This window comes from Amphiura filiformis, chromosome 7 (assembly GCF_039555335.1).
Source record: "Amphiura filiformis chromosome 7, Afil_fr2py, whole genome shotgun sequence".
Classification (NCBI taxonomy): domain Eukaryota; kingdom Metazoa; phylum Echinodermata; class Ophiuroidea; order Amphilepidida; family Amphiuridae; genus Amphiura; species Amphiura filiformis.
Window position 1 is genome coordinate 41,689,413 of NC_092634.1, and position 25,271 is coordinate 41,714,683.

At 36.7% G+C, this 25,271-nt stretch overlaps 2 protein-coding genes across 8 annotated transcripts in view; both read right to left on the reverse strand.

The window, feature by feature from the left end:
* Positions 1-25,271, reverse strand: part of LOC140157181 (uncharacterized) — a 130,591-nt gene that overhangs the window by 40,144 nt on the left and 65,176 nt on the right. For 4 of the 7 annotated variants that reach the window (XM_072180289.1, XM_072180284.1, XM_072180285.1 and 1 more), the window contains 2 exons: positions 18,202-18,336; positions 1,670-5,180 (listed from right to left, as the gene is read on the reverse strand). In XM_072180289.1, coding sequence (XP_072036390.1) covers positions 3,473-4,966 — 1,494 coding nt within the window. In that variant the 5' untranslated portion in view covers positions 4,967-5,180; positions 18,202-18,336 and the 3' untranslated portion in view covers positions 1,670-3,472. Of the gene's footprint in view, positions 1-1,669; positions 5,181-18,201; positions 18,337-25,271 lie in introns of those variants that run through there. The other 3 variants (XM_072180288.1, XM_072180286.1, XR_011859644.1) reach the window with 2 other exon arrangements.
* On the reverse strand, positions 16,405-18,173 carry LOC140157179 (uncharacterized). Its single transcript, XM_072180282.1, has one exon. It carries the CDS (start codon positions 18,122-18,124, stop codon positions 16,562-16,564), a length of 1,563 nt encoding a protein of 520 aa, XP_072036383.1. The 5' UTR covers positions 18,125-18,173; the 3' UTR covers positions 16,405-16,561.

Sequence of the window (25,271 nt, forward strand, 5' to 3'; positions counted from 1 at the left end):
AAGCCTACATGTATATACAATGCAGAAGCTGTCAGACATACACACAAAATAGTCAAAAAGGATACTTAATTAAACTTCATTAATGTCTTTATCTTACACACTATTATTTATACATAGTAATTAAAGGTGGATACAACTATTAATTTATGAAAATCTTAACTTATTAACTACATATTATAAGTTAGTATATAGTAAATTTCAATGTTTTTACTATTATACTCTATGACTCTTTAGAGTTACTAAATGCATTTTCATATTATATATGCCAAGACCTTCAAAAAAAGTTCAGGTGAAACATGTAACTTTTCAAAATGGCTACCAAATCTGTACTCATTTGGTTTTATTTGTACATATTATTTCCAATTCAAGATGGCATCCAAAATGGCCACCAGAATGGGCCATTTCCAACGAAATACACTATAACAAATATAATAAAATATTATAAAATTAATATTTGTGATCAAAAGTAATACCCAGAGCTGAATCAAATGAGGAGTGTGATTCTATGATTACATTTAACCCCCTGAGTACTACCTGCTGATCTAACATTGCCTCTGATTGGTCAATTACATGATACCTTCACTTTAATTAATTTTAATTTTTGTGTGGTGAATTATTCTAACAATGTTGCTGATTGGGCCAATTGATAATGAAAACTTCTTTTTGGCCAATTGGCAGGTATAATAGTTCTCATAGGGTTAAATTTTATTGTTTAAATTCGCTTTTTATCATGTTGCCTGTACAGCGCTCAGTGGCTTGCTTGCTTACAATGGGCGCTTATAAATCCCTCCTTTATTATTATATTATTATTATTATTAATCATTTGATTTGTCTTTTGTCTTTTCAGGCATGTGAACAGTTTGGAAAGTGCAGTTAAGTTTTGGCCTTGTCATATTTCCTAACAAAGCTGTAGCCTAGTCATTTTCCATAACCTAGCATTGTCACTTTCAGTCACTTTGTGAAGTGACTTTAGCCTAGTCAACTTTCCTAACATAGCTGTAGCCATGGTAACATAGTCCACTTTCCTAACATCTAAATACCGAAAATTTGTTTCCAAGAATGGTTGCTGCAACCTTTTACTTGATCTGAATCTGAGGTACAGCTTCGCATATAAACACATCACAAGAAATAAGTCCCTCTCTCAACATTTCATCGTAACATCGTAAGGTAAAATTTTGTACCAATAAAACTAACTTAGAAATCATTATATTTCTGTTTACTGAGTGTTGTGTGAAAATGAAATATTTTCATGACTTCATGGCTAAATGAGCACAAATGGAAGACAAAAACTGCCCTATTCGCCTATTGCACGGTTCCACCATGATGCATGGAGAGCCTCGAACTGGCATGACATGAAAGAAAGAATTTAATACAGAACTTTAAGCAATATTTATATGTCTTGTTTAATTCCCATTCATGCATGCTGCCAGATCGAGAATCTCCTTTTTGCAGGCATGAGAATGGCTTTAGTTGAAAAAGCAGGAAATTAATTGCAAGCGCAGTGAGTTGTTCTTCGGGAGTCCAGGGGGCGCAGTGCCCATGGCGGGGGCATATATCATAAAATGAGCTTCAACAGGTCTGGAACCACTAGCGAACTTTTTAAAAATACCTCGCCGATGGTGATATTTTGGGCATCTGAAAGGATACTTTTTCAGGCTTTAGCGTGGAATCAGAGGTCAGACCTTACCCCCTCCCCCCCCCACCTCCAAATTTTATTTAAAATTCACATTGAACTCAAAGACCACAAATTTTGAGGCCAAAAAGCCGGATTTCCGGCAAAAACCGTAAATTCTCATGCCTGCTTTTGTCTTCCATTTATGGGGATCATTCACCCATTTTCACACAACACTTAGTAAACAGTTATTATTTATAGGTACAAAATTTGACCTTACGATATTATGACAAAATGGTGAGGGGGACTTGTGATGTGCTTAAAGCCCAATCGGCATTATAGGTTTTTGAGAGCAGTTTTGGGACACTTTGAGCTCTGACATATCAGGAAAATTGCTGTAATTATTATTCATTCATTTATTATTGCAATAATGTTATCATCAACAATATTTTAAATAATTGATTTATGAAATATTCATATTTTTAAACAATTTTATTCTATAGGGATCTGGATTGAGCGTTTTGAGCATTTCGACAGTATTTTTTGTGGGACATGAGAGCACATCAGACATTGAATTGCATTCTGAATACGAAGAATCTCTTTCTGATATCAAATAATTTTCATTTTTTGAAATTCACGATATGATACAAATTTTATGACAAATTATTACAATTTGATATTTTCACATTTTTGATATATAACAGTCCTCGAAGTAAATTTTATAAATCTAATGATATATTCTTAAAGTGTATGTAGCTGGGTGAAAAAGCCGATGATCAATTGAAAATTTTGACCTTTCATATTGAAGATATGGATTTTTTTCCCAAAAAGACCTATTTTTTGGGGTGTGTTTTGGGGAAAAATCCATATCTTCAATATGAAAGGTCAAAATTTTCAATTGATCGTTGGCTTTTCATCCCACCTACATACACTTTAAGTATAAAGCATCAGATTTATAAAATTAACTTCGAGTACTGTTAAATATCAAAAATTTCAATTTTTAATCATTTGCCATAAAATATGTATTACATTGCGAATTTCCAAAAATCAAAATTATTTGATATCAGAAGGACATTCTTCGTATTCAGAATGCAATTCGATATGTCCGAGGTGCTCTAATGTCCCACAATAAATACTGTCCAAACGTTCATACCCCATCCCTTAAAACATTTCAAATAATATTTTATTTGCACAAAGACCTATTTTCCTAATAAGTCAGAGGGCAAAGAGAACCAAAACTGCAAAAACTGTCCCACAATGCATGGCAAATTTGAATGCCGATTTGGCTTATTAACACAAAAATACATCAACTCTCAAAGAATTTCATACACAAGCACCCCAACCCTGAAGTATTTGATCAAACTTGGGTCACATAATTTGAAATGGAATCATTAAAAGTAGTCATCTGATTATTAACACATGGCGTTTTCAACCTCAACTGGAGCATTCTTATATTCCAAGTTTTGGTTTAAATTGCTTCATCTTTTTGGATGCTATCATAAGCAAAACTGTGTATCACAGTGGCCCATAGAACAGTGCACAACATTCGGAGTGGCATACCACCATACTACAATGTTTTTTGTTCATATCGCCTAAACAAAACATTTCAGGCCTAACATTTCATAACACTTGAGATATAAGAAAAATATGAGCTTTCACCAGTTACCAAATCTGCATTGGAGTATAATGGGGAAGACGAGGCTGAAACTTGGGTTACACACTTTTAAAGTGCCAAAACTATCAGTTTGAGTATTATCACAAAAAGGTGTGACTACATGTAATTTGCGTGAGTTCTGATGTGAATTTTCAAATTACTTCTTTGAACAAATCAATTCTCTCAGTGCACATTAGCCAAAATACCTATTTGGTATGTGTTTTTATATGTCGTAAAAGACTGCTATTGCTAGCAAAACATTTCTGACAGTGCTCACACTGAAAAGGTTTCTCTTTGGTGTGAGTTCTAATGTGGTAGACGAGGCCAGCTTTTTGTGCAAAACATTTCTGACAGTGCTCACACTGAAAGGGCTTCTCTCCAGTGTGAGTTCTGATGTGGCTCACAAGGTAACTATTTAGAGAAAAACATTTCTGACAGTGCTCACACTGAAAGGGTTTCTCTTTAGTGTGAGTTCTTATGTGGCAGACAAGGATAGCTTTTTGTGTAAAACATTTCTGACAATGCTCACACTGAAAGGGTTTCTCTCCAGTGTGAGATTTCATGTGGCACACAAGGTTAGCTTTTTGTGTATAACATTTCTGACAATGCTCACACTGAAAGGGTTTCTCTCCAGTGTGAGATTTCATGTGGCACACAAGGTTACAATTTTCAGTGAAACATTTCTGACATTGCTTACACTGATAGGGTTTCTCTCCAGTGTGAGATTTGATGTGACTCACAAGGTAACTTTTTCGAGAAAAACATTTCTGACATTGCTCACACTGAAAGGGTTTCTCTTTAGTGTGAGTTCTAATGTGGTAGACAAGGCTAGCTTTTTGTGTAAAACATTTCTGACAGTGCTCACAATGAAAGGGTTTCTCTTTAGTGTGAGTTCTTATGTGGCAGACAAGGCTAGCTTTTTGTGTAAAACATTTCTGACAATGCTCACACTGAAAGGGTTTCTCTCCAGTGTGAGATTTCATGTGGCACACAAGGTTACAATTTTCAGTGAAACATTTCTGACATTGCTTACACTGAAAGGGTTTCTCTCCAGTGTGAGATTTGATGTGGCTCACAAGGTGACTATTTCGAGAAAAACATTTCTGACATTGCTCACACTGAAAGGGTTTCTCTTTGGTGTGAGTTCTAATGTGGTAGATGAGGCTAGCTTTTTGTGTAAAACATTTCTGACAATGCTCACACTGGAAGGGTTTCTCTCCTGTGTGAGATTTCATGTGACACACAAGGTTACCCTTTTCAGTGAAACATTTCTGACATTGCTTACACTGAAAGGGTTTCTCTCCAGTGTGAGATTTGATGTGGCGCACAAGGTGACCATTTCGAGAAAAACATTTCTGACAGTGCTCACATTGCAAAAATTTCTCTTTGGTGTGTGTTCTGATGTGGTGTGTGAGACCACTTTTATAAGCAAACAATTTCCCATAATAATCACACTGATTAGGTGTCTCTTTGATGTTCAAGCAGTTATTATATTGACACCATAGCTTCCAGTGTTTATTCACATGTCCTTTCAGCTCACCACTGTTTGACAAACTTTTCTGGCAAAACATACTTTTGTATCTACGAGCCCGCACATATTTAATAAGATGTCTGTTTACATGTGTTTTCAAGTTGTCCAAAGAATAATGCTTGAGTTTGCAAAATGCACAAGAAAATGGTTTGAAATGTTTCATCGCCATATCTACTGGCAATTGTATTTGCAGTGAGCTTCAGATTAACCCGGCCAACAACATATAAAGATATGTGTACACCACAAACCCACCATGGAAGTCAATGCTAGCAGATGTCCTTGAGTGGAACAGCAGGTACTACCAGACCACAATCCTGTCTCAGTCCGGGCTCTTCTTTTATTGATGTTCAACTGCAGATATGTATATCAGTGGATCAAACTACCTGAAACATTAAAACAGCAAAATGCTTGATATTATATTACTTGTTGCATTCCTTAGCGGCTTGAAACAGAACTGAAATTTAATTAGGTCACATTTGTTAGATTAAGAGTTGTACGCAGGGGTGATAAGGGTATATTATATAATCACCCTTCATATTTGCACCCTTTATATTTTAAAGCAGAATTTGAAAAACATTGAGGCGTCCTCTTCAGAAGATGCAATGTTACAATATTTTTGAAAGCTGCCTTTATTCAATTGAAATTTCTACCATATAGGGCCAGGGCTATGAGATTGCGAAAGGCAAAATTGGCTTGTGGAGATTTTCATATATTATAATACACTTAAAGCAATAATGTGTGATTTGCATAAAGAATAGATTCCTATTTAAATTTAGTTATCACATTGTCTTTTCTAAAATTTCAAGCCAAACAAATGAGGTAAAAGGAAGAAAATTGCTATTATATTCCAGTGCCTACAATGCGTGTATTAGCTCACCGATCGTTTTACACGTATTATTGCTTAGAGCATCATGCAGCTGGGGCACATATTATAAGACATATGACGAATAGCGATATACACACAATATAATATACGTCACATGATTGAATGAGATAATTACACATCAGCTGACATTCACAAGACGTCTTAGGGGCTGTGCAATAATTATGAGCCCCAAGGGGGGGGGGGGGGAAAATTACCAAACGGCTCGCCAAAAATCGCTTGCCCCCCCCTCTCGGCTAGCAAAAATTGCTTGCCCCCTCGCCCGATCAAAAAATCTCCCCCCGCCAGCACATGGCAAATTTTTGGTATCCCAATTTGCAAACTTTAAATGGTCTAGATATACATGTTGCGAGCGCAGCAAGCAGGAAAATTTACATATTTAAGCGTTTCTGTACGGTTTTCCTAAGCCTTTTTAGAGCGTTTTATTTAAAAGGTGCCCCAAGAATGTGTGCCAACAATTGAATACATGAATCCAAAACCCACAGAAGTCCATGGGAAGTGATTTTGAAAACAAAAACACCTGTGTATCATTTTAATTCCTTCAGTTAGATTTACCTGGTCAATATGGTAAGTTGTATGCGTGCAAATGGGTGGGTTAAACTGTATTAGGTAGGACGATTAGCATCTCAGGGACTTCGTGGGGTTCATTTTAAATTCTGGACTTGGGTGGTTTTTTTAATCATATACTAAGACAATAATGTTGGAATGTGACTACCATTAGTAAGATAATACAAAATAAAGCACACTGTTATGTATAATGTTAATAAGCATTCTGCCATACAATATAAACCACACACTTTCCTTGATTAAACCCATTTTCTTTTCCAAAAGTCACTCTCCAGCAATGAATGTGTTACAAGTGGACTTTTATACATACTGGATTTCAATGAGCGTGTTACAAGACTCAAATCATGGACTTGGGTTGATTCTTTCATACATGCTATTTTCACATGCTCAATAGACACAGAGGATGAATTTGAGTTGTTCTTTCATACATATGACAGGCCTATGTATAGCAACACTTTCCCATGCTTAACTCAATTTGGTCAAAGTATGGACTTGGGTGGCTTTTGTATTCATATATTCAATTGCTTGCCCCCCTTCTCGGCTTGCCAAAAATTGCTTTCCCCCCCTTCCCGTTAGCCAAAAATTTCTCCCCCAATTTTACCCTCCCCAGGGCTCATAATTATTGCACAGCCCTTAACAAGCACTCAATCGGTGAACTCTGAATAAAACTGGAGATCTCCATATTTAATATAAAATCCTAAATTTTACTATAATTAAAGCACTGCAGGCTTAGTCTTTCACATGGTATTTTGGCATTACAATCATGCAAAAAGTAGAAATTCAAGAAAAATTCAGGGTGTCACTGTGGAGCAAATCAAACATGGCATTTCATTCATGAAGTGAGATCAGATTGAAATATTGATAAAATAAGAAATGATAAGTCCTAGCTAATACATGTATTGGACGGTCAAAATTAGCCAAATAAAAAGACAGCAAACGATTAACTCACAATATTTTAATGAAAAATTCAGGTGGTAAACATTTCATAATTTTTACCCTGAAAAATTCCTGTGCCAAAAAACATGGTGAGGGTGTATTGCCTTCTCCTTATTGCAAGTTTAGGTGTTGTATATGCTATATTATACTTTCCACCACATTATGCAGTTAGGAGAAGATCAATAATACTTAATTCCGTTACCTATTTCGGACCTAGTTAAGGTCCAATGCCCTTTAAACTTTTCCCAATGCTCCAATGTATTATGGAATCTATTATAATTATATGTCTTGGGACGCTTTCATCAGGGTAGTGCCCCCACCCTATTTCACCAAACAATGTTGAATATTAAATGTGATGTTGCTCAAGTGCGCCTAGCACTAGTACCCAACATTGACTGGTTGGGAAGGGGGAGGTTTGGGAGGTTATGAAAGGATTTAGGTTGACACCAAAAAAGTGCCATTTCAGCACGTTATAACTTTCAATATATCGTCGGCTGTATTCCATAGTGGCGTATAGTGATTTTTTGTCATTTTTTTGAAAATTGGCACATATGTTTGGGCAGGATCTGCCTGGGGTAATCACAATTTGGGTTTGTTGAGAATTTGTGATGTTGAGTATACTTCTATAGCATGCTGTTTAAATTTGTACTATTCACCAAACAATGTTGAATAATGTGATGTTGCTCAAGTGCGCCTAGCACTAGTACCCAACACTGACTGGTTGGGAAGGGGGAGGTTTGGGAGGTTATGAAAGGATTTAGGTTGACACCAAAAGAGTAGCATTTCAGCACGTTATAACTTTCAATATGTCATACAAAAGATAAGTCATTATATGGCTATAGAAGGAAAACATTAATTTTCTTACACAAGAGTGACAAACATTAAATTTGGCTGATTTCACCACTCACTATTTAACTTTGAAGGCAACCAGTAAGGTACCCCTAATGTGTGTTGTTTTTGTTCATGCATGTGAACATTAATGGCTTGAACCTGCACACCTCATACATGTATGCACAGTTTATCCCTTACATACCCCGTGTCTTGAATAGCTAACGTAGCCTACCAACCCTGTGGTTAAAGGCGCACATAAAAATAACAGATGTGGAAATAGAAGAAGTATTAAAACTGACCAGTAGATATACCAGTTGTAGTCCTACTAGTTCATGGCATATTGGATGGCCTAGGGGAAAGTTAGCCCATATTTGCAAGACTATCCTTGCCTTCAAGGTGAAAGAAACCTATTCATGTTACCCTCTGGCCATGATCTAGTCTGCTGTCAGATTATTCCCAGGGAAAGATAACCTTCCAATATTCCCCTTTAAGAGGCCAGGAAATAATTCCTGGTATCTCATCGTTAGTATGCCTTTTCCTAATCCTGCCCCACATGACAAAGACTATTTACCCCATCTAATCTTGTAATGAGACAGTGGCTGCCGGGACCTTTTTTAGCCTTTTTTCTATAAGCATGCTTGCAGTTGGCTACCAGCCATCACATGATTATAATATGCTTAACTGATTGGTGAGCAAGGTTATTACAATTATTTACGTAAGGGATAAGGTTTCTCAAAGCTGGTTTACTGCTCATGATGTCCCACTGTGTTCATGATGAATTTATTAATTATCTTATCAAAACTTTATCTGCAAGTTATAATTGAATATGAGAGTGGTACTTGTTTTAAAGCTTATCTTGTTTGACGGATACAATCAACTGGTTCCTTTTGCATATTTAGGCTACTGCATATTTCTAGAGTTTCTAGCTGCATGGCAAGTTAATATATAAGTTTTATGGGCATCATGGATGTGATATAGACACAGAATGTGTCAATCTGGACCTGTAGAACACCAAGAATAATAAATCAAAGTGCTAAAAATGCCAAATTTGTTCCCTGGCTTAAAAACCTATATGCAAACTGATGTTTTAAAAAAAATTATTTCCAGAGTCAAGATGTAGATATCATTATGCCTCAAATCACTTTTGTCAAATTAGTGCAGTAGGTTATGATATGAAAATTGAAAGTTGAACAAATTATACACCTGATCCGTGAACTTTGTCTATTTTAAAGACAATTCTTGTTTCAAAAGCACCCAATTTTTGAAATTACCGATTTTCAACACTGTTCTTGGATGCGGATGCGTAGCAAGTCGCATCGAGTGGCCTCCTGATATTTACTTGCATTCTTAGTCAGAAAGCCATGTGTGATTTGCTCCACATCAAAACCCTTTTTTTCCTAATTTCTGAATTTTTGCATGATTATAATGCCAAATGGTGTACTAAAATACCTTGCGAAGGACTAAGCCTGAAGTGCTTTAATTACAGTCAAATTTAGTGTTTCCAGGATCCCAGAATTTATTGGCCAATACACCCATAGAGCTCCACAGTTTAGCGGCTCAGTGGTTTTCTTAAATTTAACCTATTTCGGCTTAAAATTATCAGAAAATGTCATAATTCGCAAAGAATAACATTTAACATTAAAATTTGACCAAAATCATGAATATTAAAATAAGGCTAAAGACTATTTTGTTTTACAAAAATGTATTAAGTTACCATCATGAAAACTCATTCATATCACAAACAAAACCATTTATACTATGAGCGACAAACTACACTAGTTCAGCTGCTATAAAGCAGTGGCTCGATCGCTTTACCCAACCATGCATGTGTCCAGTTGAAAGGACAGTATAAGATTTTGGGCTTATAGTAGGCTCTCCACTGAATTTTAATTTAAAAATTGGGGAGGGGTGTCCATTATGTACCCCTAGCTACGCCACTGTCCTACACGTCGGACTATGCACATCCTTGGTTAGGGGCACCCGATTCACTTTCGCCCCAGGCACCCTGGCCCAAAGTTATGCCACTGGCTTTACCCATCATGCATGTGGCCGGGTGAAAAGACAGTATAAGATTTTGCACTTTAAGTAGAATTTAAACAGCAAAAACGATGTTGATTTAGATGATACTTGGCAACTGATGGTGAAGCTAACTTTTGATTCAATCTCCCCTGAATTTGAATTTAAATATTCTGAACATAGAAAACATAAAAATGTTGTATAACACCTGAAGTTGCCACTCTGACTTCATATACCACTTTAGGCGATATTTGGCTATCATAATTATATATCACCTAAGCAATGGCGGATTTAAAGGGCCCTGACAGCAAAATAGTCAGGGGGGACAATAGTAATGAGTTCAATTCATAGGCATGCACTGACTATTTTGCAGCGGGTAAAGAGAAAATGCACAGTAACCCTTTAGTTCAACCCAATTATACCTACATTACTGCATACAGTTTCATACTTAAAAGTAAAAGTTTATATGCCTACACTGTAAAGTGTACAAGTCCACATATGGGCCATGGGATGCCACTTAATTATTTTTATCATTTAAGACTGTGGGGCCCCATGACCTACATGTATTTGCCCTATTTGTGTATGTACTTAGGGGCTATGCAACTAGTGTGCCACATAGCTGAATGTGTATATAAATTTAAAGTAAAGTAATAAGTTCATATAGAATTGTCTTTAATAACACAAAGATAAATAAATGAAGTACGTTTCAACACGATGTTCAAATTGACATTTATTTCTAGAAAATTAACTTTTTCAACAGAGATTCACAAACAAGTTTTTGCCGTAGGCTCTTCAGGTAAATTGAATAAAAACAAATACTAAAAGTACAATTTTTACAGAAATTGCTTTAATATGGCTCGAAAATGTGTATCTTTCCGACAAGCACAAAAGAGGTGCGGTCGATAGGCACCATTGCGCTTTACAAGGTAAATCTTGGATTTTGAGCAAGAAATTACACCAAGAATATGGGCAATTCCAAGCGTTACGGAATGATTCAAAATGCCTTCGTACGAGTTTCTCTTTACTGCAGCAGCTAAACATGTACATGTATTATCAACACAAGATGAATAGCATAATGGTAAACGTTTTTGGTATGTGAATGATTAAGGTAGGAGAAACTTTTCCAAACCACCCTAATTTCCTAATTTGCATATATCTTGGGCATCGTCTCTTTATGCCACACTAGGTCACGTAGAGGAATGATGCAATGAGCATTTCGGAATGATCGATGCATTTGAGAAAATTGTGTCTTATATACTTAGCTCATTATGTTAGCTGACAAATATCAATATTTATCACTGCTTTATTTTTATCCGATAATTTATATTGCAAGGCCACATTTCGAAAGTAATATGTCACCATTCTGCTAGTCTAAAATTATTGGAAGTGAAATTTAGCACTGAATGTCAGTCATAGGATGTAACATAACAACTATCGCCATCTATCATTAACCCTAACCGCCTAAGGGCTTTTTGGCGACGGGAAGGAAAGAAGGAAAGAATAAAGAGAGAAAAGAAGGAAAGAAGTTGTTTGCTCTGGGTGGGATTCGAACCGAGACCCCTCGCATGCCAAGCACTCGATCGGCGACACACTTTGCCACGGGTCTTGGGCTTCGCTACAACCAGCGAAACCGTGCCCATATATCACTTAGGGCGATTGCGTCATCACACCACGTGGGATGCATGCACGAACAGCGCATATATCAAGTAGTATTTTGCAGTATTCAGGCGGGTTAGGGTTAAGAAACAGTCATCACTGTTTTTATTTTATCATAAATTTAAACAATTCTTGCAATCCATGAATCCTTATCGCGTTGCAGAATGATGCAAGGGGGTTTGAGGGGGAAATGTCACTTATAATGGTTCAGGCAGCGCTAAAACATCAATTACTGTAAAGATAGTAATGTGCAATACATTTTACAGTAAAACCTCATTATAACGAAATCTGATACAAGAAAAAACCTGTTATAAAGAAGTATTTTTCCAGATCCAAGATCCAAAATTCTTTTGTTATTTATTGTTTTTATACAACCCTGATATAACGAAATTTGGATATAAAGAAGTAATTTCTCTGTCCCTGACAACTTTGTTATAATGAGTTTCCACTGTATAATGTTTTAACCCAAAATTATATTCAAACTGATACATAATGAATTATGCAAAATTCCGCAACATTGCGGAATGATGCAACTTAAATTGGTTGTTACCACCACAAATTAGACTTTTTGAAAATTATTTTTGCTTCATTAGATAGGGATGAATAAATTTGTTTTGCCTTCTAGTTTCGATGAAAATCAACCTTATTTCAAAATTGCAGTGCTATGATACTTTAAAAGGCGTTGCGGAATGATGCTTTTAATCGTAAAATTGGTAGTCAAACAATGCTGACAAGATATATATTATAAAATATGAAAATTTCTGGTGTTTATATTTTGAGTTACTTGTAGACCTCTTTTTTTCCAAAATTATACAGTGCAGAGCAGCTGCTGTGTTTATAGTTTTGCTGCTTTCAGTCAAGAATATGCAAATTTATGCAAATTAGGATGTTTTTTCTAACATTGAACACCATTTCCACAGGAAAAAGTATTTTTTCAGAAAATATAACGATATGAGACTAAAATGACATACTTGACAATTTGGGCACGCTTGCTCGGAATTGCCCAAATAAATCAAGAGAAAAGTTTCCAAAAGAACACAGATACACACAACATAGTGGAAATAGCTACCAAATTCAACTTCATTAATGTCTTTATCTTACACACTTTATACACATGGTAATTAAATCTTTATATTTTAATAACATGTATAACAACCATCATTCTTAAACACTTGAGAATGTTCCTGCAATCTTATTGCAGCTTAACCCATGTGATATGACACAATATCACACGGGGCAGCGCGTGTGCGTTGACGCGATACGCGTACTCGCTATTTGGACCAATCGGAGGCGCACAGCAACAACGGGATTCCTTGCAAAATGTAGGATTTAATTTGATTAAAATTGTATGATATTTTTATTTGAATTGAAGTGTTTAAGAATGAGAATAAAGGTATTGTTTTTAGCCGCTGTCTTGCATCTATCGTCTCATATAACGCAGGCGACATCATTATTTTTGGCGTAAAACTACTTAAAATAATGATGTCGCCCTTGTTATATGTGACGATAGATGCACTCCAGCGGCTAAAAACATATACCTTTATTCTCTAATTATACATTCCACAACTGTTTGGAGTAACCTTAATTGTTGTACAGGTGTTGATATGCTCACTGATTCCACACTATGCAGTTAGGAGGAGATCAATAATTAATTCCGTTACCTATTTCAGACAATAGTCGAGGTCCAATGCCCTTTAACCTTTTCCCAGCACTCCAATGTATTATGGTATCTAATATAATAAACGTATTAAGTTTCAGCTGAAGTTTAATATCACAATTTCAATGTTTTTAATCTTATGCTCTAAGGGGCTGTTTGTGTATATTACTCTTTTTTTAGAGAGTTACCATTATAATAGCATTTATATGTTGCATATGCTGAAACACTATATAAATTTTCAAAATGGCCACCAAATCTGTACCCATTTGGTATCATTAGTATAATTCTTCTCAATTCAAGATGGCATCCAAAATTGCCACCAGAATGGGATATTTCGAACAAAATACACTATAGTAAACATAGTAAAATATTATAAAACTAATATTTCTGATCAAAAGTAATACCCCAGAGCTGAATCAAATGGGGAGTGATTCTATGATTACATTTAATCACTTGATTTGTTTTTGTCTTTTCAGGCATGTGATAAGTTTGGACTAATCAAATTTCCAAACATAACTGTAGCCTAGTCAACTTTCATAACATAACTGTAGCCTAGTTTGGGCTAATCAAACTTCTAAACATAGCTGTAGCCTAGTCAACTTTCATAACATAACTGTAGCCTAGTTTGGGCTAATCAAACTTCTAAACATAGCTGTAGCCTAGTCAACTTTCATAACATAACTGTAGCCTAGTTTGGGCTAATCAAATTTCCAAACATTAACTTTCATAACATAACTGTAGCCTAGTTTGGGCTAATCAAATTTCCAAACATAGCTGTAGCCTAGTCAACTTTCATAACATAACTGTAGCCTAGTTTGGGCTAATCAAATTTCCAAACATAGCTGTAGCCTAGTCAACTTTCATAACATAACTGTAGCCTAGTTTGGGCTAATCAAATTTCCAAACAGCTGTAGCCTAGTCAGCTTTCATAACATAACTGTAGCCTAGTTTGGGCTAGTCAAATTTCCAAACATAGCTGTAGCCTAGTCAACTTTCATAACATAACTGTAACTGTAGCCTAGTTTGGGCTAATCAAACTTCTAAACATAGCTGTAGCCTAGTCAACTTTCATAACATAACTGTAGCCTAGTTTGGGCTAATCAAACTTCTAAACATAGCTGTAGCCCAGTCAACTTTCATAACATAACTGTAGCCTAGTTTGGGCTAATCAAATTTCCAAACATAGCTGTAGCCTAGTTAACTTTCATAACATAACTGTAGCCTAGTTTGCGCTAATCAAATTTCCAAACAGCTGTAGCCTAGTCAGCTTTCATAACATAACTGTAGCCTAGTTTGGGCTAGTCAAATTTCCAAACATAGCTGTAGCCTAATCAACTTTCATAACATAACTGTAGCCTAGTTTGGGCTAGTCAAATTTCCAAACATAGCTGTAGCCTAGTCAACTTTCATAACATAACTGTAGCCTAGTCAACTTTCATAACATAGCTGTAGCCTAGTTTGGGCTAGTCATATTTCCAAACATAGCTGTAGCCTAGTCAACTTTCATAACATAGCTGTAGCCTAGTTTGGGCTAGTCAAATTTCCCAACATAGCTGTAGCCTAGTCAACTTTCATAACATAGCTGTAGCCTAGTTTGGGCTAGTCAAATTTCCAAACATAGCTGTAGTCTATTCAACTGTCATAACATAACTATAGCCTAGTCAACTTCCCTAAGGGGCCATCCATAATTTTCACCATTTTAAGTTATGCACAAAGCATGTGTAAGAGGGGGGAAGGGGTAAAAAAAATTGGTGTGTGTGCGTAATAAAAATGGTGATTTATTTTATGGTATTTTCCAATATTTTGTTCATATCTTAATAACCAATTAACCTAATAAATTGTTTCAATTCGTTATACCGTAACATTATTATAATACGGTATACCAACAGCGATTTTCTCTTCAATATTTAATTTTGAGTCTATTATGCACAGCGGTCATATCTGCTTAATTAATTTCATACTATATGCCTACATAAAGAGCGTTTCCTATCCTGGAGGATGATCAATGGAAGCAAAGAGACGTCCATCCTGAAACTGTTGAATGTATGTAGATTGTCACTATTAGGTGATAAAAGACATGAAGCCTAAAGTTATACATTATACCAATAATATTTTCCCCTTTGATGTGATACCGAGAGGTTTCTGTTGGAAATACGACTAGGATGTGCAACTAATTTGAGGTGCATTGTCAGTCATATTAGTCCAGATTCTGGCTGCATTTTGATTTATTGAGTGCTCATGTTTTCATGAAAATATGGTTTAAGAAAGGACGTTTCTCAATATTTTTCAAAACAATCAGTAAAACATTAATCCAGGATTTAACAAATCAACCTTACCATATAATTATTAGTGGATTTTTAGCGGGTTCGCCGTCGGACAAGTTTAGAACTTCATATACACCAGTACAGAGTATTTGGATATCTATTTATCAGTAGTACTCATGGGAAATTTTTCGCCATTTTATTTGTGCATAACTCCAGGGGAGCGGGGTAAAAAGTTATGCACGCTTTGTGCGTAAGCAAAGATGCCGAAAAATATGGATGACCCCTAACATAGCTATAGCATAGTTAACTTTGCTAACATCTGAATACTGAAAACATATCTTTCCAAGGATGGAATCTGATTTTTTACCCTAACTTATTTTCTGAAGGCACATGTATATATCAACGCATATATAATTAACATGAAAAAACATCAACTCTCATGTACCCCAGCCCCACCCCACCCTGAAGTTTTTGCCCAAACGTGGATCACATAATTTGAACTGGAAACATTAAAAGTGGTCTAGCTGATTATAAAACATTGTGTTTTCTACCTCAACCCAAAAAATAAATTCCATGTTTTGGTTTCAATTGCTTCATCTGTTTGGATTCTATCATAAGCAAAATTGTGTATCACAGTGGCCCATAGACCAGTGGATGACTTTCATGTTGGTGTACCACCTCACTACCACGTTTTTGTTCATACTGCCTAAACAAAACACATTTCAGGCCCAACATTTCACAACACTGGAGTTATGAGAAAAATATCAACTTTCACTTGATTCCAAATCTGCATTTGAGTAAATTGAGAAGGATGAGGCTGAAAATTTGGTCACACACTTTTTAAGTACAACAACTATTAGTGTGAGTATTATCATAATTAGTACATGTATTTTGTGTGAGTTCTGATGTGGATTTTCAAATTACCTCTCTGAACAAATTCCCTCAGAGCACATACTAGCCAAGGATGGTATGTATTTCATAATGTCGTAAAAGACTGATTTTTTTAGCAAAACATTTCTGACAATGCTCGCACTTAAAGGGTTTCTCTCCAGTGTGAGATCTGATGTGGCGCACAAGGTCACCTTTGTGAGTAAAACATTTCTGACAGTGCTCACACTGAAAGGGTTTCTCCCCAGTGTGAGACTTGATGTGTTGCACAAGGTTACCCTTGAGAGTAAAACATTTCTGACAGTACGCACACTTAAAGGGTTTCTCCCCAGTGTGAGACTTGATGTGTTGCACAAGGTTACCCTTGAGAGTAAAACATTTCTGACAGTGCTCACACTGAAAGGGTTCCTCTCCAGTGTGAGATCTGATGTGGCGCACAAGGTCACCACTGCGAGTAAAACATTTCTGACAGTGCTTACACTGAAAGGGTTTCTCTCCAGTGTGAGATCTGATGTGGAGCACAAGTTCACTACTGCGAGTAAAATATTTCTGACAGTGCTCACACTGAAAGGGTTTTTCTCCCGTGTGGGATTTCATGTGGAGCACAAGGCTACCATTTTGAGTGAAACATTTCTGACAGTGCTCACACTGAAAGGGTTTCTCACCCATGTGAGATTTGATGTGGCGCACAAGGTTACCTTTTTGAGTGAAACATTTCTGACAGTGCTCACACTGAAAAGGTTTCTCTTTGGTGTGAGTTCTAATGTGGCGCAAAAGGATATTTCTACCAGTAAAACATTTCTGACAGTGCTCACATTGAAATGGTTTCTCTTTGGTGTGAGTTCTAATGTGTTGTTTAAGAATACCAGACTTTGCAAAACATTTCTGACAGTGCTCACACTGATAAGGTTTCTCTTTGGTATGAGTTCTGATGTGGCACACAAGGCCACTTCTATCAGCAAAACATTTCTGACAATATTCACACTGAAAAGGTTTCTCCTTGGTGTGAGTTCTGATGTGGTACACAAGGCTAGGTTTTTGTGTAAAACATTTCTGACAGTGCTCACACCGAAATGGTTTATCTTTGGTGTGAGTTCTGATATGTCTTTTTAGAGTAGAGTTATCAGTAAAATACTTCTGACAATATTCACACTGAAATGGTTTCTCTTTGGTGTGAGTTCTGATGTGGTGCACAAGACCACCTGTTAGAGCAAAACATTTCTTACAATAATCACATTGAAAGGGTTTTTCTTTAGTGTGAGTTCTCATGTGGCTCACAAGGGCAGATCTGTAAGCAAAACATTTCTCGCAGTGCTCACACTGAAGAAGTTTCTCTTTAGTGTTAGTTCTGATGTGGTACCCAAGAACACTGTTTTCACCAAAACATATCTGTGTCTCTTTGATGTTCAAGCAGTTATTACATTGACACCATAGCTTCCAGTGGTTATTCACATGTCTTTTCAGCTCACCACTGTTTGACAAACTTTTCTGGCAAAACATACTTTTGTATCTACGAGCCCGCACATATTTAATTAGATGTCTGTTAACATGGGTTTTCAAGCTGTCCAAAGAATAATGCTCACGTTGGCAAAACGCACAAGTAAATGGTTTCAAATGTTTCATCGCCATATCCACAATTGCATTTACACAGTGAACTTCAGATTAATCCAACAACAAATAAAGATGTGTGTACACCACAAACCCACCATGGAAGTCAATGCTAGCAAAGATGTCCTTGAGTGGAACAGCAAGTACTCCCAGACCACAATCCTGTATCAGTCAAGCCTCTCCTTTTGTTGATGTTCAACTGCAGATATATGTATATCAGGGAATCAAACTACCTGAAACATTAAAACAACATAATGCTTGATATTACATTGCTTGCTGCATCCCTTAGCAAATTGAAACAGAACTGAAATTTAATTAGGTCACATTTGTTAGATTAAGGGGCTGTGCAATAATTATGAGCCCTGGGGGAGGGTAAAATTGGGGGGGCAAGAAATTTTTGGAGAGCCAAAAGGGGGGCAAGCAATTTTTCACAAGCCGAGAGGGGGCAAGTGATTTTTGGCACACATTCATTGGGTGCCCTTTAAATAAAACGCTCTAAAAAGGCTTAGGAAAACAGTACGGAAACGCTTAAATATGCAAATTTCCCTGCTCGCTGCGCTCGCAACAGGTGTATAGACCATTTAAGGTTTGTAAATTGGGATCTCAAAAATTTGGCATGCGCAAGGTTTTTTGGCAGGCCGAAAGGGAGGGGGCAAGCGATTTTTGGCGAGCCGTTTGGAAATTTTACCCCCATAATCCCCCGGGGGGCATATTTATTGCACAGCCCTAAGAGTTGTATGCAGGGTAATTTGCACCCTTTATATTTTAAAGCAGAATTTGACAAACATTGAGGCGTCCTCTTCAGAAAATGCAATGTTACAATATTGCTCTTTGTTTCCCAAAAAAATTAATAATGACAGCTAGTGCATAAACAGAGTTGCAGCACATTATATTGCACAGAGCATCACGCAGCGGGGGTATATATTATAAGACATATGTGACCGTACAGCACAAATGAGCCGTAAATGTCCTCAATTGTATTCCGAGTTACAGTGTAAAATGGGCATGAAGGTCATATTCATAGGTATTTCAATTTGGTGCTACGTGTATCTCATTAAATGAGGTACACGTAGCACCAAATTGAGGTACCAATGAATACGACCTTCATGCCCATTTTACACTGTAACTCGAATACAATTGAGGACATTTACGGCTCATTCGTCTGTACGATCACATATGACGAATAGCTTAAATACACATAATATATATGTCACATGAGACGTCTTAACAAGCACTCGATCAGTGAACTCTGAATAAAACCAGAGATCTCCAGATTTAATATAAAATCTTAAATTTTACTATAATTAAAGCACTTCAGGCTTATAGTCTTTCACATGGTATTTTGGCATTACAATCATGCAAAAAGTAGAAATTCAAGAAAAATTCAGGGTGTCGCTGTGGAGCAAATCACATGTGACATTATGGCTTTCCATTCATGAAGTGAGACCAGATTGACATTTCAATAAAATGAAATGATTCCAGCTAATCCTAGTCCTAACTAATATATGTATTGGACGATCAAAATTAGCAAAATAAAAAGACAGCAAACGATTAAATCACAATTATTTTAATGAAAAATTCAGGTGGTAAACATCTCATAATTTTTGCCCTGAAAAATTCCTGTGCCTAACAGCCTAAGTACATGTGTATGAACATGAATATGAACGGTGAGTGTGTATTGACTTCTCCTTATTGCAAGTTGTTGCAGGTGTTGTATATGAAGAGCTTAATTCCAAACCGTGATCACAGCCTCTAGGGTCTGTGGCTGAATGAAGTCCACAAACCCATGTATCTGATTTCCCTGTGCATTATTGCAATGGCTTCTGATCACAGCAAGTTCAGGTATTGTAAATATGCTATATACTTTCCACAACTGTTTGGAGTAACCTTTATTTTTGTACATCCAGGAATTGACATCAATTGATGTGCTCACTAACTCCACATTATATGCAGTTAGGAGAAGATCAATAATACTTAAATCCGTTACCCTTTCGGACCTAGTTAAGGTCCAATGAACTTTAGCCTTTTTTCCAATGCTCCAATGTACTATAGAATCTATTATATTAATTATAATCTTTCATCAGGGTAATGTAATTTCACCAAACAATGATGAATAATGTAATGTTGCTCAAGTGTGACTGGTGGGGAAGGGGGAGGCTTGGATGGTTATGATAGGGTTTAGGTTGACACCAAAAGAAAAGAGTAGCATTTCAGCATGTTATAACTTTCAATATCTCATACAAAAGATAAGTCATTATATGGCTATAGAAGGAAACCATTAATTTCCCACTCACTATTTAAACTTCGAAGGCAACCAGTAATCTCTGCTTTTGGCTGTCATGTACCCCTAATGTGTGTTGTTTTTGTTCACAGGCTCTTGAACCTGCACACCTCATATGCACAGTTTATCCCTTACATATACTCCGTGTCTTGAATAGCTAATGTAGCCCACCAACCCTGTGGTTAAAGGCGCACTTAAAAATAACAGATGTGGAAATAGGAGTATAAACTGACCAGTAGATACCAGTTGTAGTCCTATTAGTTCATGGCATATTGGATGGCCTAGGGGAAATTTAGCCCATATATGCAAGACTATTCATGCCTTCAAGGAGAAAGAAACCTACTCATGTTACCCTCTGGCCATGATCTGGTCTGCTGTCAGATCTTTCCCAGGGAAAGATAACCTTCCAATATTCCCCTTTAAGAGGCCAGGAAATAATTCCTGGTATCTCATCGTTAGTATGCCTTTTCCTAATCCTGCCACACATGACAAAGACTATTTACCCCATCTAATCTTGTAATGAGACAGTGGTTGCTAGGACCTTTTTTAGCCCTTTTTTAAGCATGCTTGCAGTTGGCATACGACCATGCAGCCATCACATGATTATAATATGCTTAACTGATTGGTGAGCAAGGTTATATTACAATTATTTACTTTAGGGCGGTCGCTGAGCATAGGAAATATACACGGGATATATCTAAAAGCCGGTTTACTGCTCATGCAGGCCCGTACGCAGGATTTTTTTTGGGGGGGTGCTGATTTTGAAAAAGTGGACTTTTTTCCAAGGGGGGGCAATTTTGTGGAAAGTGGACTTTCTTCCCCAAATTTGGACCATTTTTGACCAAAAAAGCGTAAAAAAATGATTTTTTTGCTCGCTACTTTTTGTATACTTTGCAAATTTGGGGAGGTGCGATCGCACCCACTGCACCCCCCCTGCGTACGGGCCTGTGCTCATGATGTCCCACTGTGTTCATTTATTAATTATCTTATCAAGACTTTATCTGCAATATGAGAGTGGTATTTGTTTTAAAGCAATATCTTGTTTGACATCATGGATGTGATATAGACACAGAATTTGTCGATCTGGACCTGTAGAACACCAAGAATAATAAATCAAAGTGCTAAAAATGCCAAATTTGTTCCCTGGCTTAAAAACCTATATGCAAACTGATATTTAAAATATATATATTTCCAGAGTCGGGTGTATGTATCATTATGCCTCAAATCACTTTTGTCAAATTAGTGCAGAGTAGGTTATGATATGAAAATTGAAAGTTGATTAAATACACCTGATCCGTGAACGTTGTCTATTTTAAAGACCATTCTTGTTTCAAAAGCTCCCAATTTTGGATGTGGGTGTGTAGCAAGTCGCATCGAGTGACCACCTGATATTTACTTGCATAGTCAGGTAAAGCCATAATGTATGATTTGCTCCATATCAAAACCCTTTTTTTTTAATTTCTGAATTTTTGCATGATTGTAATGCCCAATGGTGTACTAAAATATCTTGCGAGTTTAGAGTTTCCAGGGATTCCAGGTTTTATTGGCCAATTCACCCATAGAGCTCCACGGTTAAGCGACTCAGTGGCTTTCTTTAATTTAACCTCACTATTTCAGCTTCAAATTATCAGAAAATGTCATAATTCGCAAAGAATAACAACATTAAAATCATGAAAAATATTAAAATAAGGCTAAAGACTATTTTGTTTTACAAAAATGTATTAAGTTACCATCATGAAAACTCATTCATATCACAAACAAAACCATTTATACTATGAGCGACAAACTACGCTAGTGCAGCTGCTATAAAGCAGTGGCTCGATCACTTTACCCAACCATGCATGTGGCCGGGTGAATTAAGGACAGTATAAGATTTTGGGCTTATAGTAGGCTCTCCACTGAATTTGAATTTAAAAATTGGGGAGGGTGTCCATTATGTACCCCTAGCTACGCCACTGTCCTACACGTCGGATTATGCACATCCGTGTTCAGGGGCACCTGATTCACTTTCGCCCGGGCACCCTGGCCCAAAGTTACGCCACTGGCTTTACCCAACCATCATGCATGTGGCCGGGTGAAAAGACAGTATAAGATTTTGCGCTGTAAGTAGGATTTAAACAGCAAAAACAAATGTTGATTTAGATGATACTTGGCAACTGATGGTGAAGCTAACTTTTGATTCAATCTCCCCTGAATTTGAATTTAAATATTCTGAACATAAAAAGAAAACATAAAAATGTTGTTTTAACAACATTTTTATGTTAAAACACCTGAAGTTGCCACTCTGACTTCATATACCACTTTAGGCGATAGTTGGCTATCATAATTATATATCACCTAAGCAATGGCGGATTTAAAGGGCCCTGACAGCAAAATAGCCAGGGGGGACAATAGTAAGGAGTTCAATTCATAGGCATGCACACACTATTTTGCAGCGGGTAGAGAAAATGCACAGTAACCCTTTAGTTCAATCCAATTATACCTACATTACTGCTTGCACAGTTTCATACTAAAAGTGAAAGTTTATATGCCTACACTGTAAGTGTACCAGTCCACATATGGGCCATGGGACGCCACTTATTTTTATCATTTAAGGGGGTACTACACCCCTGTGGTACATTTGTGACTATTTTTGCATTTTTCTCAAAAAAATAATAACACACTGGTTACAAAGGTTATGTATATTATTGGTGCAAGGAATCCAATTACTACACTGTAATTTCAGTGACTCAAGAGAAGCGGTTAAGTATATAATGATAGTAAACAAGGTACATCCTAGCTGTACCTTATTTCCAATCATAAATAACAAACCGCTTGTATTGGGTCACTGAAATTCCAGTGTAGTAATTGGATTCCTTGCCCCTATAATATATACATAACTTTCGTTATTAGTTTTTGAGAAAAAATAGACACAAATTTATTGAGGGGTGTAGTACCACCTTAAGACTGTGGGGCCCCATGACCTACATGTATTTGCCCTATTTGTGTATGTACTTAGGGCTATGCAACCAGTGTGCCACATAGCTGAATGTGTATATAAATTTAAAGTAAAGTAATAAGTTCATATAGCATTGTCTTTAATAACACAAAGACAAATAAATGACGTACGTTTCAACACGATGTTCAAATTGACATTTATTTCTAGAAAATTAACATTTTCAACAGAGATTCAGCCTAGTTTGGGCTAATAAAACTTCTAAACATAGCTGTAGCCTAGTCAACTTTCATAACATAACTGGAGCCTAGTTTGGGCTAATCAAACTTCTAAACATAGCTGTAGCCTAGTCAACTTTCATAACATAACTGTAGCCTAGTTTGGGCTAATCAAACTTCTAAACAGCTGTAGCCTAGTCAACTTTCATAACATAACTGTAGCCTAGTTTGGGCTAATCAAACTTCTAAACATAGCTGTAGCCTAGTCAACTTTCATAACATAACTGGAGCCTAGTTTGGGCTAATCAAACTTCTAAACATAGCTGTAGCCTAGTCAACTTTCATAACAGAACTGTAGCCTAGTTTGGGCTAATCAAACTTCTAAACATAGCTGTAGCCTAGTCAACTTTCATAACAGAACTGTAGCCTACAACCTTGGCGAAAAAGGTTGCCACACCTGAGCGTTAATTGGCCAACATCCTTCCCCGCTCCCCTATTGCAATGTTGATTTGGACAAAATCGTCATCATTTCTACATTACAGTCTCCCAACATTGGAAAATGGGGGGTGGGGAAGGGGCAAGTGTAATCTGAATGTGCATTTGCAACTATTATACAAAATAATACGGAACTATCACATATTTAGCTTCAATTGCGTGCTTTTAACACCAGAACGTGCTGGTGTGGCAACGAATTTCCGCCAGAGTTGTAGTTTGGGCTAATCAAACTTCTAAAAATAGCTGTAGCCTAGTCAACTTTCATAACATAACTGTAGCCTAGTTTGGGCTAATCAAACTTCTAAACATAGCTGTAGCCTAGTCAATTTTCATAACATAACTGTAGCCTAGTTTGGGCTAATCAAATTTCCAAACATAGCTGTAGCCTAGTCAACTTTCATAACATAACTGTAGCCTAGTTTGGGCTAGTCAAATTTCCAAACATAGCTGTTGCCTAGTCAACTTTCATAACATAACTGTAGCCTAGTTTGGGCTAGTCAAATTTCCAAACATAGCTGTAGCCTAGTCAACTTTCATGGCTAGTCATATTTCCAAACATAGCTGTAGCCTAGTCAACTTTCATAACATAGCTGTAGCCTAGTTTGGGCTAGTCAAATTTCCAAACATAGCTGTAGCCTAGTCAACTTTCATAACATAACTGTAGCCTAGTTTGGGCTAGTCAAATTTCCAAACATAGCTGTAGCCTAGTCAACTTTCATAACATAACTGTAGCCTAGTTTGGGCTAGTCAAATTTCCAAACATAACTGTAGCCTATTCAACTGTCATAACATAACTATAGCCTAGTCAACTTCCCTAAGGGACCATCCATAATTTTCACCATTTTAAGTTATGCACAAAGCATGTGTAAGAGGGGGAAAGGGGGTAAAATATTTTGGTGTGTGTGCGTAATAAAAATGGCGATTTATTTTAGGGAAAAAAGTGAACATTTATGGTATTTTCCAATATTTTGTTCATATCTTAATAACCAATCAATCTAATAAATTGTTTCAATTTGTTATACCGTAACATTATTATAATACGGAATGCCAACAGCGATTTTCTCTTCAATATTTAATTTTGAGTCTATTATGCACAGCGGTCATATCTGCTTAATTAATTTCATACTATATGCCTACATAAAGAGCGTTTCCTATCCTGGAGGATGATCAATGGAAGCAAAGGGGCGTCCATCCTGAAACTGTTGAATGTATGTAGATTGTCACTATTAGGTGATAAAA

Coding starts and splice junctions, on each gene's coding strand:
- LOC140157179 (XM_072180282.1), bottom strand. CDS start 18,124: ATGGCGATGAAACATTTGAAACCATTTACTTGTGCGTTTTGCCAACGT.